The 17,688-nt window shown below is 43.6% G+C and overlaps 2 protein-coding genes and 1 non-coding gene across 3 annotated transcripts; 1 reads left to right on the top strand and 2 right to left on the bottom strand.

Annotated features, from left to right (window-relative positions):
* Positions 1 to 1,694: 1,694 nt before the first annotated feature.
* Positions 1,695 to 8,588, bottom strand: LOC147257288 (UPF0450 protein C17orf58 homolog). The gene is made up of 6 exons (XM_086211098.1): positions 8,504 to 8,588; positions 6,026 to 6,183; positions 4,690 to 5,331; positions 3,832 to 3,918; positions 3,516 to 3,707; positions 1,695 to 3,256 (listed from the first exon to the last, which is right to left on the bottom strand). Exons 2-6 carry the CDS (start codon positions 6,096 to 6,098, stop codon positions 3,069 to 3,071), a joined length of 1,182 nt encoding a protein of 393 aa, XP_086067224.1. The 5' UTR covers positions 6,099 to 6,183; positions 8,504 to 8,588; the 3' UTR covers positions 1,695 to 3,068.
* Positions 7,201 to 7,273, bottom strand: trnar-ccg (transfer RNA arginine (anticodon CCG)). Its single transcript has one exon. It is a non-coding gene; the product is annotated as a tRNA-Arg (tRNA).
* Positions 7,519 to 17,552, top strand: LOC147257290 (importin subunit alpha-1-like). Its single transcript, XM_086211097.1, has 11 exons — positions 7,519 to 7,650; positions 7,926 to 8,026; positions 8,119 to 8,256; positions 8,685 to 8,764; positions 8,932 to 9,200; positions 10,835 to 10,929; positions 12,011 to 12,274; positions 12,771 to 13,004; positions 15,227 to 15,409; positions 16,272 to 16,421; positions 17,414 to 17,552. The coding sequence occupies exons 2-11, from the start codon at positions 7,964 to 7,966 to the stop codon at positions 17,495 to 17,497; spliced, it is 1,560 nt and encodes a 519-aa protein (XP_086067223.1). The 5' UTR covers positions 7,519 to 7,650; positions 7,926 to 7,963; the 3' UTR covers positions 17,498 to 17,552.
* The last annotated feature ends 136 nt before the right edge of the window (positions 17,553 to 17,688 follow it).

Here is a 17,688-nt window from a genome sequence, read left to right on the forward strand (position 1 = left end):
TACTCACTCAGGGGCTTTAGGAAAATTTTGCCAACACAAAGTTAGGTATAGTCCATACTTAACCCATACTACCAATTTTATCCAAAATAGACAACACTATATCATTTAAGAATCTCCTCCTCTACGCCAAATTCTCCAGAACTGGTCAACTGGCAATATTGTGTCACTCCAGAGCGAAGAAACAACAGCTGTGTTCAGGGAGTCACTTTCTGAAGCTCTTCACTGGGCAGAGAGGGAAACTCTGATGATACCTGGGCTGTGGTGTCATCCATACCGTGGCAACATGAGGGGGCAACAGACAAGAGCTGTCGATTGACAGAAGAAACTCGGTGATCTCAGTCTTTGAGTCCAACCAAAGCTTGTGAAAACAGGTGAGTGTTACAGTGTAACTGGTAGATTGAGCATGTCACCCTCAACTAATGCCAAAGACGTTAGCATCTCCTGACAGCGGTGGACAACCCAACTTGGCTGCTTTTGGGGTGTGGGATATGAAGCACGAGCTAACGAGATTGGCCAACTTTAATGTCCTATGGCATCAGTTCGTACATCATTTAAACTCTTGTTTCAAAACAAGAATAATGTTGCTCCTTAATTTATTTTTATTTTCTTTAAATTATTTTTGAGAGAACATTTGTATCAAGTGACAGGACAATTGCACAGGACAGAACTGTCTCAGGGCTCCAAACCCTGGCGGGCTTGAAGGCTCAGGATCACCACGTGACAACTGCTGGTAATTTAATTTAATTGTTTTTGATATCCTATAGAGCACAAGAGAATATTAACCATTTAGTGACATTATCAACCTCATGATGTCCTCTGGTCATACATGTACATTGAGTTCTTCCATACCTTAATGAAACCTGGACAGAGAGTAGGAAAGCAATGAGTTAGTCAGTGCCCACAACTCGCTTTTGCTAGAGGGGCCCCAAGTAAGTGGTCACCTTGTGGTCTTGATCGACAAGGTCATGACCTCCAACACACTGGTATAAACCACCCCTATGATCACATTCCTAAAAAAAAGACACTTAGGTACCACCTACAAGGTTGACCTTCACTGTCCTCTCACACCGCTTCCCCTTATCTCTTCCCCAAACACAAAATGAATCCTGAGCCTTGAATGGACGCTGAGAGCAGACGACCGCAACCCCAAAGTGGTTTCATACCACCACGATTGTCTCTTCTTCTCACTCCCCTCTTGTGGCTTTGGGGCTATCACACATTAGTCAACGTGGAAATACCCCCCCACCCCATCTCTCTTGCTCCTCCTCTACATCCTCTGCGAGGAATGTCCTCCCACTGTGATAGTAGCCAAGATGTGGAGCAGGCTCCTGTTTCCTGCCTGCCTTCATCTGCTCCCTCCAGCGCCGATCCCAGATAGAGGCTTCTTCAAGCCTGGGAACCAACCGGCTGAGCTGACAGATGGACAGAGGGGGAGAAGAGAGGCTCAACCTTTCCTGCCTCAACATCCAACTTCTCAAGTCTCTTCCCCGAGGCAAGAATGAGACTGAATTCTAATTAGAGCATCTTACTCTGGGGGAGCCTTATCATGCAATAACTGGGAATGATTATGAGGATCAATGTCAGATATCTCAATAAGCTGGCAGATATGAGTGATCGCTGGGGTGGAGGGTTGTTTTGAGAACAAACACATTTCTCAGGAAGTACAAAACAATTATACATTTTTATTGGGTTCATGTAAAGCAATATAAGTCAGTGCAAATCTTTTCCCTTTCATCAAAAGAGCTCAGAGTCATACTATCAAGCCCCAGATTTCGGATTAAATAAAAAGCCATCCCTTTGAGAATAAAGACACAGACTAACAACAACCCCCCCTTCCTTGCTTCAACACCCGCCTCAGGTCATTTTACATAACCTTTATTTTTCTTCCACTTTGCCCCAACATCCCAAATAATCCCTTTGAGCCGCAGTCGTCCCAGAGGACTATGTGTTTGTGTGTAAACAAGAAAACAAGAGCCAGCTATGTCCGAGGCCCTTTTCCAAGTGTCCAGGTGCAGACGGGATCAGATTCCCGCGATTAGATTTATGGCAAAGTCCCGACAACATCACACACCCTCCTCCTCATTCAGCATGGCCTCTTTTTTTTTTGGATGTCCCAGTCTACTCTCATGGACGTATCATTGTGGACTAATTAAAGTTAGAAAAATAAGCTGCTCTCATGACAAGCGAAAGGTCCTGTGATCTCTCGCCTTTTCCCCTCCCTCCTTCTTCTCCACTGGGGTTTGCCGCTGCTTTTTCTTCATTCCCTCCCTCTGGTCCTTAATAACAATAATAGTGCATTTCCTGCTTACCAGTAACAACCACAGTGACATAATGCACCAGGGTGGTTGCTGCAAAACAATACTCTTCAGTGCAAAACAGCATTCTGCCCTCATATCGATTGTTAACTAAGGGTGCGAGTTTTTAAAATATTCCTACTGGATTATAATGGAGATGAAGGATCTTGTAAAGTTTCCGGACAAACCGTGTTTCACGCATTTTAAAATATCTGAAAAATTGCCACATAAATCCCTCTAAATGGATATGGCGCCCTTGTCCCAAAACGCCTCTCATTTCTCCGTTTACATGCCAGCCGGACCAACAACTGGAGCAACTGGGAGCTCTGGCTCCTGAACCACAGCTGCTTTGTGCAAGATTAATAAAATATTTCCATTCTGTAAATTTCATGCTAAATGGTACAGAGTGATTCAGAAACTTTCCCCTCAGAGGTGTGCCAATTTGATGTCCTCGCCTTTCAGGGACTTCATGTACCAGCCGTGAATGAATGAGGAGTTCAAGTGGAGTTGTCAGTATCAGCTATTTTGAGAAAATATCATCGGGCTGTCCTTCTTTATTGCCCAAAATAGGATAAAATCAACATCGAATGGAAGCTGTCTGAGTTTTACATCACAAAGAAAAAGACAGATACATCATAGCGGTCCATATCAAAGTAAATCCGTTCCTTCCCGTAAAACGTCTTCCTTCTTTCCCAATACTGAAGGGTTGGTTACGATCCGTTCACATATGCTGCAATGTCTCTTCCCCTGCAGCAGGGGGCGATAGTCTGATGTTCACCTACACCTGGAGCGGGTGGCGTCCAGGGTTTTCTGGTGCCTTCGTTTGTTGAATCGCTTAACGTAGTTGTTGCTTCTCAGGAGGCCGTCCCCGGGTTTCAGTCTACCCCCCAGTAGGTTCAGGAGGTCATTGGGAAGATGGCGCCTCCGGTGATAGATTTGACCCATTACAATATATCTGGTACCTTGGGAAAAAATAAGGAGAATAAATGGGAGGAAAGATAAAGTCAGACAATTTTACATTTGCGCGAAAAAGAGACAAGTGATGCTGTTTATGTCAATGTTCAAATTTGAACTGTGCGGGTTTTTTTTTTTTTGCAAGCAGTCAAATTAAACTTATTTGTAATTAAACGGTGCAACAAAGCCTCACGATAACTTATTGCACATTCTTTCACACCAACATATGCAGCCTTCAAACAAAGACAGATCTGGACCTTCACTTACCAAGCTTGATATCAGGACAGGGCTTGCTGCACTTGTAGGTGTCCAGCACCAGAAGACGTACTTTGAAGAAGAAGCTATCTGGGGTCACGTAGAGACGACTCATCTTGTAGAAACCGTCACTGCTCACCATCAGCGTAATGAGACGTATTCCTTTACGCAACACGTCAATGTCGTGGACGATCCCGTTGACAGCTGTTGTGGACAAGAGAAGAGAAAGAGAAATTCGTATCTTCATATGATTGACAAAAATGATTTAAAAGGTCGGGGGTCGTGTAGAAATTACTGTTGGGACTACTAGGTTGTGTTTTTCACATACCAAACTCACTGTAGCAGTAATATTCTCTCTCATCCTTCTCTTTTCTGCACTCGCTCATGCAGAAGGCATCATGTGTGAAGTCGGACTCTGCAGAGAAGACAAGCACAGAGGACAGTGTAGAGGGGTGAGACAGGAGGCCTTGGCCATAAGGAGCCAGACTTTTACCCTGGCGTCATGAGAAAGAACAAGGTTGTCATTAGAAAACCCAGGCGCAGCATTTTTCCATATATTTTCCATCCCAATTATAATATCAGAACATTCTCTCTTTGCTTTGTGTCAGTAATCGTAGTCAGAGGAAGGGTAAAGACCATCTCTGTGTGTGGAACCTCAGAGAACTCGAACGCCAACTTCACCAGGGTGTCTAAGTGGCAGAAGAGTTTAAGCAGAGGTTTATCTGATGGTGCCGCGCAGCTTCGATCAGACAGAAGACAGCGGAGAGTGACAGGAACTATGGGAATAGAGAGATGAGGAATTAACATGAGTAAGCTGCTTAAAACCTTCAGCCACAAGGACGCCCTGACAGAACTGTTGAGCAGTTATTTTTAAATATTTTAAAATGTACAGTATTTTGATTATTTTTTTTGTACTTTCTCCTTGAAAGACTCAGAAACATTGTATTTGCTTTGAATTATTGGACATTTTAAGTATGTAATATAATATCTCAAAGGCCACGATAACCACAACAAATTTTCTTTGCTGACCGGAGTCTTGCATAACTTGAATATATTGAAATATGTAATCCCCAGAGGAGAGTTTATAAAATGATAGAGTACAACCTGTAATTAAATTCAGAGAATTAAATCAGTATTAATACCCAGGTCAGATTCCAGGGTCAGGACACAACAAATCCTCACGTACCTCGTCTCAGGATGTCGAACTGGTAAAGCAGGCTGGAGGAGCGCCTGTTGAAGATGACAGATGGGCGGCTGTTGTTCCGAGTCGCTGCGCTGAGACTGGACTGATAAAGGCTGGATTTCCCCGGGCGGTTCTCCTCTGGGTCCAGCCGTCTGCTGGGGGGGTCTCTTCGTGGAGATAGGGCCGGTTGATGTGGCTGCGGGTGAGGCGCACCCCTGGGTCTGGAATTGGGGTGACCCTCTGGCTCACTCAGCTGAGGAGGACTGATGCTCAGATGGGGATCCTGAATGGTTTTCTGCCCGGTGCGGTTGGTGGCAGCAGCTGTAGGTGCTGTCAGTGAGGTTTTGGGAAGCAGACCAGCTACTTCTCCTCTGGTCTTATCAGTGTGGAGCTCAATCAGACGGTCGCTCTTGGGACCCTTCTTACTCTTGTTGTGGTGGCGAGGGAGGGGGGCCAGGTCGCTGTGCTTCGGCCAGATGGCAGAGGGTAAAGGGTGGAGGGTGAATTTGGACTCGCCAGTCTTGCTGCTCTTCTCTAGAAGTTCGTTGATGGGCAGGGACGGCTCTTTCACAACCACCCTGCTCTGGTTGCTCGGAGCTGGATCCACAAAACCCGCCTGACCCTTTTCCATAAGCGTGTACAGCTCTGAAGTCAAGACAGACAAAAATGTTCACTTAAGTTTCCCAGTTTCTGTATTTGTATACAGTGTAAGGCAATACCAGTCTCCTCCAGCAAGAGATTCAACTAACTTAAGTAACACCTGAAGATCTTCCATCAAACTTCAATCTTCCTTTATTTCCTTTAAGCTCACCTTCGAAAAATAACCATTTATTTCGCACACTATTTTCTTTTTATGTTTTTGAAAATAAAAACAACCCTCATCTGGAAATAGGACTCGATGTGACTTTACAAGATGTTTGGATTGTCAAGGGGTGCCTTGATAAAAATCTACAGATAATGCATTCGCTTTGAAATGAACCAAAGTAATAAGATTCCCCAATCCATCAAAGATCGTTATTAGAATAATAACCAAGTGGGTAATATTTCTTTACAGGATTAAGCAAACAACATAAGACTCCCTTTAAGTTCCATCATAGATTTTGAACCTTTTTTTTTTCTTGTTTCCTTTTTTAAAAAAATGTTTCAGGTTAAAAAAAAAAGGGATTAAGATGAAAAAAGATCCAAAATCTAATAATACACTACAGAGGATTTAATTCAACCAATTTAAAAAGACCACAAATGTCCATATACAGGCTGCCAGTATTTCTCGTAAAAAAAAAAAAAAAAAAAAAATGAAACCCCCTTTTAATCTGAGCATTTAAGAAATGTTCATACTCACCATTAACGACATGCTCCTCTGTCTGGTAAAGTGGAAGCAGGAGAAACAAGAGGAAGAGAGTAATCCCGGTCATCCTGGATGTTCCTGGAGACACACTTTGAGATCTGCCTCAGAGGAGGGCTCCTTTATAAATGGGATGGAGAGGGAGGTGGGACGTCCTAAACGCGGACACAAACACTCTGACACTCCTTTCATTCATACTCAGACTCTAAATAAAACCGTTTCATTGTTTTCAATTAAAAAGATCACTTTAATTTAGATGTTCTCCTCTGTTAACAAGGATTCCATGTAGTGAGTGCTGCACTCACATAATTATTGGTCTACAAATTCATGTTCAAAATGATACAAATTAATAATGCAATTGGTTTCTGAATCCCTGTTGTAAACACACCAAAGAAAAGGAAAAAGGCCAGGTTGATGCTAAAGAGCTCATCTTAATTTGATTCTAATTAAAAGTGATTTGAGTGCATGGTATAAAAAAGTAGTAACCTTTACTTCCCTCTAGTGGCTAGAGTGATAAACTGCAACACTACATGTAATTGCACGCAAATAACACAGCATAATTTGAAGGATAACATAGAATCAAAAATAATCAATAAAAGAACTACAGAGAATAAACACAACTAAACACAAATTTATCCATTGTACATTGACGGTTCAAGAACATATATGGAACAACAACAAAAACATCAAATGAACATCTGTTTCGAAAATCAAGTCATAAACAATGCATGCATACACACATTCAGGCACAGATTTCTTGCTGTTTTTGGATAGACAGCCGAATGGATAGACAGACACATAGACAGACAGATAGATAGATAGATAGATAGATAGATAGATAGATAGATAGATAGATAGATAGATAGATAGATAGATAGATAGATAGATAGATAGATAGATTGGCACTCTGGTTAAATAAAAGACAGGTAGACTATGTTGTTTTATGTTTGCCAAATTTAAGTTATATGATCCCTGGTGTGATACTATCCAGCTGAAGGCCTGTGATTGTGATGGGGTTATGAGTCACTGGTAATTGATGTAATAGTCGTGACTATCAGTAGACTGTCAGAAATGACGTTTGGTAGGAGTCCTTATCAGAACAGCCGTTGCTCAAGATTTTTCATTGGTAACTGAACCGAAACACCGTGGATTCCGGAAAATGAAGTTAAATGCGACCCAGATGGGACTCGAACCCACAATCCCCAGCTCCGGAGGCTGATGCCTTATCCATTAGGCCACTGGGTCATTACGTTCACGTTCCAGAAAATTACTGCATATAAAAATCAAAATAACATATGTGATAGAAACGAAGGACGTTTTTTAGTATTTGGATCTGTCGTTTACTTTTTTTGGACAAAGAGAACGTTGCGCATACTACGAGTTCTCCCTCAGAGACTCCAGATCAGTCAAATAAGACGCAGTCCTATTATCTCGCGACACTAACGCCGGTTGCCTCTGACAACGGCTTTGTTGTTTAATACGGGTTTTTGTTCTCGAAGGACAGTGGAGTAGTGGGGAGGAGCTTGTAGTCCAACTGACCAATCAAAAGTCATGAAAAATGGGCGGTATATAAATGACGTCATTTGAGTGGTGAGGCGAAAAAAAAACAAGACATTTGTACGGTAAGCACGTTGCTGGTGCTCTTTTGTTTTATCTACGCTTTAAACTGATTTCTTAACTTCAACTGATTTGATATTCATTTATTTAAGCTTTTTTATGTCTATGTGCCGGTTTGGCAATGTTGGTAAAATATTTACAAGTCTCCGTTCGCCACATGGTGTTAGATAACCGGCCTGGCTAGTAGACAAGCTCCCTCTTGCCAACTAGCTACCACAAAGCTAACCAGAGGAAGCTACTTTGTAATGTTTAATATTTCCTTTTTTTCTTTTTTTAACAGCGTGTTAATTGTGGGATTGCCTTGCTCATCGGTCAGCAATGTCAGCTGGTATCGAAAGCGGAGCTCGACTCAGCCAGTTCAAAAACAAAGGAAAAGCCGATGTAAGCTACCGCACTTGTGATGACTCTTGCCGGTAAGTGACCGAGGCAGTGTAACGTCAGCTACATCCTGTTTTATATTTGACGGGTTTCAGGAGTTAAGGCGCAGGAGAGCGGAAGTAAACGTCGAGCTCCGAAAAGCAAGAAAAGACGACCAGATACTGAAGAGGAGGAATGTCCACAGCCTTGAAGATGAGACATCTGATCTCAAAGAAAACGGTCCAAACGGACAGGTAACGTTTAAAATCGTTTGACATCCTTTCACACGCTTTCTAGCGTCTTTCTCTGGCTGGACAGAGTGAACAGGACGCATCTAAAATGTATGAAAGAGCTCTCCTTGTGTTCTAATGTCTAATGAACGATTATCATTATATGGAGTAAGAGTTTATTTTTACGTTTCACCATAATGTCTCATGCTGTTATTAAAACAGTGAGCTGTTTTCACAGGATGGCCAAAAGTGAAACAGAAATTTAACTTACATGTCTGATGACTGTGCCAATTTACGCTTGAACTGCAGTGTCCTGATAACATAACCCCACCACCACCTAAATATATTCCAACCATGTTCCAATGCTATGGGTTATTTTTAACTGCTGTGTGACCCGGTTTGTGGGGCAGGTGTGTAATTCTATTCTGTGTCTATGTTTGTGGTGTCTTCAGCTCTGGTCTTTGGCCGAGATTGAAAAAGGTGTCAACAGCCCGAATGTTCAAGATCAGCTGCAGGCAACACAAGCAGCCAGGTGAAGTAATTTACAGCATTATTTAATAGATGTAAATGTAACACAATCTATACTACTCGCTTCAAGTGAGTTATCAGTGTATTTTGGAGTCTCCGGTGAGTTGTTGCAAGACACTGAAGACATTCAACATGGCTACAGTTTATTCATCCTCCCTCTCTGATGTACAGAAAACTTCTCTCCAGAGAAACTCACCCACCTATTGATGTCATCATTCATGCTGGCCTCATCCCAAAGTTTGTTAGTTTTCTGGCACAGTCAGAATACCCTCCCATCCAGTTCGAGGCAGCTTGGGCTCTTACAAACATCGCATCAGGCACCTCAGACCAGACCACTGCTGTAGTGGAGGGAGGTGCCATTCCAGCCTTCATCAACCTGGTGTCATCACCCCACCCCCACATCAGTGAGCAGGCCATTTGGGCCCTTGGTAACATTGCAGGTACAGTTGACTGACAATATGTGAGATCTGTGTGTGTGTGTGTGTGTGAGGTACTTCTGTTGGTGCTGTTGCTGGGTAAACAATGGTCTCTAGCCACCTTCTCTGCTGCCAGTTCTGAGAATTTGCTCTTTGTTCATTTGAAGGCGTCCTCAGCCGCTTCCTCCCACTGAACTGTCAGGTCAATACGCAGTACAGCTTTTGCCTCAGTGGACCACACCACAATCTTAGTGATATGATGGTGATCTAGCCAGGCAACTGGAGAGACCCTAGTTGAGTTGGACTCTCATATTCCTGGTTATAGGAAAAGTGCCTTTGTGTTTCTCCAGGCCTCTGGCTTCTCCTTCCTCCACCTTTATATGATAGGGCTGCCTCTTGTTCGCAGACTGATCTGGAGTCTTTGAAGGAGAATTCGAAGTATGCGCAACGTTCTCTGTGCAGAAAAAAATATACAACAGATCCAAATACTACAAATCCTCCTTCGTTTCCATTGCATATGTTATTTTGAGTCCCTGACAAAGTTTCTAGTCTATGCTCCTCCATCTCCTCGGTTAACTTACTTAAGTACCTGATCGAAAGCACAGCCTTGTGTTCTGACAAGATGTGCTGGAGACTCACATTGGGAGCATTTCAGAGTGAGTCGCGTTTCTTGTTCCTAAACCACCAGTGGAGGTTCCAATTACAGGGAAGTATGTTGTAGTTGTTTGGCCTGATAAGGAAGCGGAGCCTTGCCACTGGACTAACGGATCCTCCTGTCACCAATCCTGTCCCAAATAGTCCACCTTCCCTTGCATCCGTACGATTCAGCCCTAATCTTATAAGTCCTCTACGCTATTCTTGCCACCTCAGACACCACCATCCCCTTTCTTTAGTTTGAGTTGGCTTTAGAATAACAGTGTGTTCCTTCTCTCAACCGTTCTTCCTAACCTGACCCTGCCGACCTGCTGACCCTCAGTTAGAGGCGCTGCAGTCTTAACAAACACTCAGTCAGCCTCAGTCTGGATAGTCCTCCTCCAGTCTGTGGGGGTGTTGCGCTTACTTCCCTCAGTGGCTGATCGACGGGCTTTCTCAGTTTAAGGACCGGCAGGTCTTTTTCTGCACCTCCAGCCATTTTTGGGGGGCTTTTCAGTCCATCGTACTTATTATAAATGAGCGAATTTAACTCTAACTTTAACTTCAAGCTCCAGGTTCCCCTCCTTTAAAAGGTGACCCACACCATGTCCCTCCCCAGGAGCTGGCTGTGATCGATTCTAGCCAGGCCTGCCTGAAACTGCTTCAACCCAGTCCTCCCCACCAGTTTGTTGGAGAGCTCTGTTCCATACTGTCTCCTCAGCCTCTTGGTGGGTTGATCAGACGTTTGTGGGATTCTCTTGTAAAAACAGTGTGTCACAAAACACCAAGACTTCAGGGATTCCTTGACTAAAGGGAATTTATGCGTGGTGATATGGATGCCATGGTCATCGTAGTGATCACAGCATCAGCACTTATTGGCACTAATTTGTTTCTCAATTTATTCAGATGGACATTAACCTTTGACACACTCAACCAAACGTAGCATTTTTATCTTAACCTACTGTATATTTGACATAAAATATTTAGTTTATTACACCTGCTGTGTATTCTTCCTCTGAATGTAGGTGATGGACCCAACTACAGAGACCTGGTGATAGAACACGGTGGCCTGCAGCCACTCCTCAGCTTGCTGGCAACTCCTGACCTGTCTTTTTTTACTGTAAGTTTCTTTCAAAAATCATTCCATTGCTGGGGTTAAGAGAAACATTGGTATTATATTATCATGACTTTCCTGTCGGTAACAAAATAATTAGTTGTGTTTTGTGCTGGAACTTTTGGAAGGATTTTATTATTTTAGTGTTTTTCTAAGTGTCAGCAGACCACAGATAATGTCACTCCTGATAAGACGTGTCCCAGCTGAACTGTGCCAACAAAGCTTATCGCCCCAGCATGTAGTGTGTATGTGTTTACACTTGATAAAAAGTTAATGTATTATTGAGAACCCTATTGCACCCTGTAGAGACGTCTATAAATTGATTTTGCTCAACAGCAAAAGCAGTCAGCAATCTGGACTGTGGTGTTGTGTACTGGGTGACTCCACAATCACTCACACTGCAAGTTTTGTACTGAAGGTCCATTTAATTTTTTATCATTAGTGACTTTTTTTTTTAGTTCAACGTCATTTTGACTATTTCTATGGACTGATAGTGTATAATGGAGCTATGGGACCAGGGGCAAGTTCTTTAGGTTGATTCAGCATCCACGATGGGTGTCGGTCAGGACACAGGAAGGGGGGAAGACTGGTCGCTCTTCATGCATTTCTTTTTATTACAATACGCTCGTGTTCTCAATTCAGTTCCGAAACAGTAACAACAACAAACAAATTAACTCCATAGTCTCTTTTTGTATTTCACTTTACGCTAATGTGAATTATACACAGCGAATGGTCATTTGCCACCTTTACAAAGAATACCTCATTGAATGCTGACATATTGATACAAACATGAAGGTAAGTAAACACCGCCCACCTTGACTGCGGTCTGTGTTGTAAGAAAGGTGGGCTCAAGCACAACTTTTTGGCCCAGACACAGTTCCAAGTGATGCTGCTCATTTTCTGTTGTTGGTTTTGTCTTGTTTCACCCTCAGCTGACTATTCAAATGTTGTCTTTATTCTGTTTTGAGACAGCTTTTTTACTAGAAGTCCTGTCAGTTTCACTATACTTATTACTCTTCATATATTTTCGTATTAAATGGACAGCTTGAGGCTGTAAAATAACATTTACCTCAACCCACCATGCCAGCCCTGCTTCCTGCGTAATGTCACTTGGACGCTGTCCAACCTGTGTCGGAGCAAGAACCCAGCACCTCCTTTGACGGCAATACGACAGCTCCTTCCAGCTCTGATGCGTCTCATTCATCACCATGACAAGGAAGTCCTTGCTGACTCTTGCTGGGCTCTATCCTACATGACCGATGGCTCCAATGAGAGGATAGACGTGGTGGTGAAGGCTGGCCCGGTGCCGCGCCTGGTGCAGCTGCTAGCCTGTGGAGAGCTTTCCATAGTGGTGAGGGACTGATCACTGTTGGAAAACTCAAACTAAATGTTGATTGTGGCATTTAAAAGTGCAAGTTGAGAGGGTTTTTACTGTTCCATTGCTTAAAATGTTCATATACGTATTTGTAACTATTTGGAACATTGCAACTTTGAACTTGTAGGAAGAACTAGTCCTCTGTTCTCTCACACCACCCACTATACTCCTGAATTTTTACCCAAACTCTAGTGTATCCAATTAACTGTATGATGAGTCACCTTTATCATTTAGTTGCAGATCCCAGATGTTCTGTGTCAAACTGAGCCCCAACCTTGTTTATATGATATGATACTTAAAAATTTGTGAACATTATTAGTCAGTTAAGTTGGTCTGGTATTGTTATCTTATAGCTGCTGTTCTTCTCACTGTTAGTAGCTTCCAATTTTGAACCCGATTGTGAAATCCATCATCTAATGTTCCTTAACTGCGAGTACTCTTAGTAACTGACCTGCTCTTGTGACCCTCCCAGACTCCAGCCCTGCGGTCGCTGGGCAACATAGTGACCGGGACAGACGAGCAGACCCAGTGTGTCCTCAACGCAGGAGCCTTGACCATGCTCCCTAACCTACTGAGGAACCAAAAACCCAACATCCAGAAAGAAGCAGCCTGGGCAGTGTCCAACATCACTGCTGGCAAGGACTGCCAGATCCAGGAAGTTGTTGATGCAGGTCTGGTTCCTATCCTGGTGGAGATTCTCCGACAGGTCAGACTGCACAAGTAGACAGACAGAAAATACAGAATGGTTCTGAATGGGTCAGGTTATACTGATGGAAGAGTTGTCTATAGCACATAATCACTGTGTTGGCAAATAAGTCGTAAATGTTTAAAAAACAACAACAACAAAAAAGCATTCAAGGCCTGGCAAGGCCTGGCAAGGCGCGTGGCCTGGCGAACCTGATGGTTCTGTCCTTGCTGGGTTACTATAGGGCTTCCCCCAGGCCCTCACTAGTGATGTCCAGCCTCCAATTCTTTGCTTCCTCCAGCAGCTGCCTGACATACTTGGAGCTGTTCTTGAAGAAGCTGGCTTGTTCACTTGCCTTCTTCTTCCTCTGCTTTTGGATGTGCTCTGCCCTCCGCTGGCCTGTTAGCCTCTGCTTGACCTCCTCATGCAGCACTTTCAGACCTTCTCTCACCCAGTGTTGCTTTCCTCCAGCCCTATCAGAGCTGATGCCACCGATACAGCAGCTGCTCGATTTCTCTCTCTCACCTCACCTTCTGTCTTGGCTCAGTGGATTTTACATACCTGGTAAGAGTGTCCCCCAGTAGGTTGAACCCTGACCCTGCACTCACTTGAAGAGTCCTCCCAAGTATCTCACAGAGGTCTGGGTCTGGGTTTTGCCATGCTATTGGCTCGCCTGTATTCAGCCTCTTGATTTTCTTTCTCTTTCCTTGTTGGCTATGGTCTTTCAGGACAAGTGGGTACATGTCTTATGTGCTCCCAGACGGTGGGTCGTGTTCCGCCACAGGGCCGTTCTCCTCCACTGACTGTGCCCCCAGCGATTATGGGTCTGTTGGCACTGTGGTTATTAACCAGGCCTTTGGTCCCTCTTGTCTGATCTGACGCTGCGGCGCAAGGCTGCGGCGCAAGGCTGCAGCGCAAGGCTGCAGCGCAAGGCTGCGGCTGTAGATTCCCTTACCACCTCATTCTGTCCTGGTGAATTCAAAGTCGCCTGAATGTGGTCATCTTGTGCCACCCACACCCATATTTAGGCTTTTCTTGTTCATGTCTGATCCTGTGATTTGAATGTTATCTGTGTGATGAGGCCCATCTTTCACTCTGCCTCTGTGAGGGCCTGTGGGTTGTTTTCTCTCCTTAGAATTTGTAGTGAGTGTTGGGTGTCTATTTTGGAGACTGGGGGGTTGGGTTAACAGGTGCCCGCTCCTGGTGCGGTCTCTCGTGGCTGTCCTCCAGTCTCCAACTGCTCCATTCACAATCTGGATTACCAGAAATGACAGTGATTATACATGTTGGTGTTCACCTGCCAAGTTATAGTGCTGCCTAATGGGTGGCTAGTGGCAGGGTTCAGCTGGGGACTACAGAGCTACAGTGTTTTGCTCCTTTAAACCCAGAACATCTCCTGATGGCAGAGCTATGGTGAGGATTCCTCCTGCAGGCCCTTGTGCTCAGGGTTGCTCCGACACAACACTTGTCCTTCCTCCACAGCTCTACCCAAAAAATGCCCCTTTCAACCTCTTCAGTTAAGCCTTTGAGGGCCTTCCACTGGTTTGCTTCAGTTACTCCCATGTCAGTCATGAGGCGAACAGCTGATCATGACATCCCACTTATACCAGATAGACCATGATTTTCGAGACCGCCTCCTTGCACTCAGCAGCAATATCCCAATACTCGAGCCTCTTCATCTCTGTGGCAACTTGGGTCCTTTCCTCCCGTGGGACGGTTGGCTCAAACGGGAGAATGGTCTTGTGCAATTGCACCACACCACTGTGTCAATTCTCTGCAACACTGGCGGGTGGCATGAACTGAGTCCTTTGCACAGCCCTTTTCAAATAAACCAGATGTGATAGTCGGCTGACAACCTCTGCTCATGCCCCGCCTGCGCCTCTCCAGCAACTCTACTTACCTGCTCAATCACTTGATCAATGTCATTTACCTCTCGTGGGTTTTTTTTTTTAGTTGTGCCGCTTTGGTTCGACTGCAGCTACCATCAGCAAACACAAGACGTAAAATCCAGCTGTAGAAATTATCCTCCGTTATTTAATATAACCTGATTTTATATATCCACCTGCTTATGCTCAGTTCCATTATTCCTTACCTACTTTACTACAACCCATCTTTTAAATAAATCAATAATTTATCTTGTAGTCCTTTTTTTGACATATGGCAAGTTCTGATGGTCTTTTAGTCCATCTTTAGTTCCTCTCGTCTGACTATTTTTCTTGCTCAAATATGTATTTTCTTTTCAGGGGGACTACAAGACCCAGAAGGAGGCAGTGTGGGCTGTGACTAATTATACCAGTGGCGGAACAGTCGAGCAAATTGTCTACCTAGTCCATTGTGGTGTGCTGGAGCCTCTGCTCAACTTGCTCACCGCTAAAGAGGGCAAAATCCTCTTGGTCATCATGGATGCAGTTCACAATATTTTACAGGTATGACATCAACTCTTAAAATAAGTTGACATGCTTCCATTTTCAGTGCAGTTGCTGCCTTTTCAGTGGACTGCTGCTTTGTGTTTACTGACATTGGAAAGACCTTTGAGATTTATTGTTGATTTAATTTAAAACGAATGGACGCGTAACCACAAAATAACACAAAAATGAACAAGATTAACATTTCACAGCCCAAAATATGACAAACTCGAGCGGCAAAATGATGGCAGATACGTTTCATTCCTGTACTGTTTGATTCTGGTAATTCACACCATGAAGGCATGCACATTCCTCGGTGGGTTCTGGGTTCAAAAAATGATCAAGTTTGGAGAGGAAAAAGATCGGCACACCAGAAAGCTTGATTTAAGGGTTTTATTATGCAGTAAAGTTTCGAACAAAGGTACCCTTCCTCAGACTGGAAATTCACCCCATCTCTGATTTTTAGATTTATGAAATAAATCATAAATCTTGCAATGTGACAGGCAGCTTGAGCAAACTTGTGCAAAGGCTTTTTAAGGGGACCAACCATGTACAGGAATTAGGGGATGGATTATATTCTTAATGAATGTAGAAGAATGTACTATATTAGACTGAAAAACCAAGTAGCTTTTACCCGCACCCCTTACGCACACATACGCCTTTGTGTTTTGTTCCTCGGGAAATAACTTCAATTCATAAAATGGCTTTCTGACATTTAGAAACGTGACGTGGTGAATGTAATACTGGTCACGTTTACACTCCAGTTTATTTTACCAGCAAATGGGATTCAAATGTTCATTCTTTATGGGCACCGAAACCATCTAAATCTAATGTTTTTGTTTTGTTTGTTTGCTTGTTGTATTTTTTGGTCCTTTCTCCACAGATGGCAGGCAAAACTGGAGAACTTCACAAACTGTGCCTAATGATTGAGGAGATGGGTGGTTTGGACAAGATTGAAGCGCTGCAGTCTCATCCCAGTGAAGCAGTCTATAAAGCCTCTGTCAACATTATAGAGAAATACTTCTCTGAGGAGGTGAGTAATGGTGACTTCACTTGAAGTAATTACTGTCTATTAATTTTCGCCTCTGTCATTGGTATAAAGGGCATCGGTGAGCTATATTTATCAAGGAATGTGACAGAACACAGTTCTTTGCCAAGTAATTACGGTAGCGCAGGGCGTGGTTCAAAGGTAGCCTGAGATAGATGTGGGTCTACAAAGGTAAGAAGATTTTCATTTTTTTCCATTCATTAAATATGGCACTGTTACAGAATGAAGTAGAGGCAAAAAGTAAAACGGTATACTGGTATTATTTAGAATGGTATGATATGGCACAGCCAAAGCTGTAATTCTACTGTTTATGTATGTCTCAGGCGTCTTTTGGCAAAAATGTAGGTGTTTAGACATTCAAACTGATGTCCCTTCATTGAAACGATATTCACAATTTGCTCACTAACGACCCCCACCAACAACAGTCCCAGGCAGGGCTGCCAAGCTTGTTCCCGCGTCACCGCTTCATCCTAGGATCTAACACCAGCTCGAATGTCTCTGTTGTGGCTAACCCAAACAGCCCTGATGCACAAACACTGGACTGTGTGCAACAAATTAGGATGAGCTTGTCTGACTCAGCAGGACTTCTGTAACCCCATTCACGCAACACTGTTGGGGTTCAAGATGAACTCTTGGAGATGAGGTCCAAAAACTCGGCTGCGGTCAGGGTTACCAGGTGCCACCCATGACAATGTGACTCCAATCTCCAAGATAGCCACCTCCAGACTACCACCAGTATTTTGAGTGATGTTTTTGCCTCTCCACAGAAAAATCAGTTGGCAGGTCTCAATTGAAGCATTGTTATCCTAACATGATTTGCCCCTGATGTTACGTAATGTCCAACAGGCCCCATCTTAGCTGAAATGGCTCTGGTGTGCAGACTTTCCACATTCCATGTCCATGAAACCATTTCCTCAACACTGAGAACTTGAGGGTTAATCCTTCTGCGCTTCTCTCTCGTCTCTCTTGTCATTCAGAATGAAGAGTCTGTTGTTCCTGAGGCCACTGCAGACGCCTTTACTTTCCAGATGCCTGAAAACCAAAGCACTTTCCAGTTTTAACAACTCTGGACCACTTTTGTTTTAACTTGGGGGGGTGGGGTGGGGTGGGGGGGGGGGGTCCTCCATTGTTGATAATTTTGTAATGTTTTTTTTTTTAGTACATTTCATCCGTGTGCTTAACAGTACAAAGACAAAAAAAGTTTTTTTAAAACAATATTTGTAAATAAATTTTATTGATTCTGTCTTTATTG

The sequence above is a fragment of the Aulostomus chinensis genome, chromosome 8 (assembly GCF_037954235.1).
Source record: "Aulostomus chinensis isolate RoL2024-O1b breed Wild chromosome 8, RoL_Achi_v1.0, whole genome shotgun sequence".
NCBI classification, from domain to species: domain Eukaryota; kingdom Metazoa; phylum Chordata; class Actinopteri; order Syngnathiformes; family Aulostomidae; genus Aulostomus; species Aulostomus chinensis.

What these genes read in the sequence shown, in the direction of transcription:
- LOC147257288 (XM_086211098.1), bottom strand. Translation starts at nt 6,098, where the DNA reads ATGACCGGGATTACTCTCTTCCTCTTGTTTCTCCTGCTTCCACTTTAC. An exon ending in GTTCGACATCCTGAGACGAG is followed by an intron (nt 3,919 to 4,689) that starts GTACGTGAGGAT and finishes TCTTCTCTGCAG; the next exon opens with AGTCCGACTTCACACATGAT. An exon ending in CTGTCCTGATATCAAGCTTG is followed by an intron (nt 3,257 to 3,515) that starts GTAAGTGAAGGT and finishes TTTTTTCCCAAG; the next exon opens with GTACCAGATATATTGTAATG.
- LOC147257290 (XM_086211097.1), top strand. Translation starts at nt 7,964, where the DNA reads ATGTCAGCTGGTATCGAAAGCGGAGCTCGACTCAGCCAGTTCAAAAAC. An exon ending in CAGGCAACACAAGCAGCCAG is followed by an intron (nt 8,765 to 8,931) that starts GTGAAGTAATTT and finishes TCTGATGTACAG; the next exon opens with AAAACTTCTCTCCAGAGAAA. An exon ending in GGCCCTTGGTAACATTGCAG is followed by an intron (nt 9,201 to 10,834) that starts GTACAGTTGACT and finishes CTCTGAATGTAG; the next exon opens with GTGATGGACCCAACTACAGA.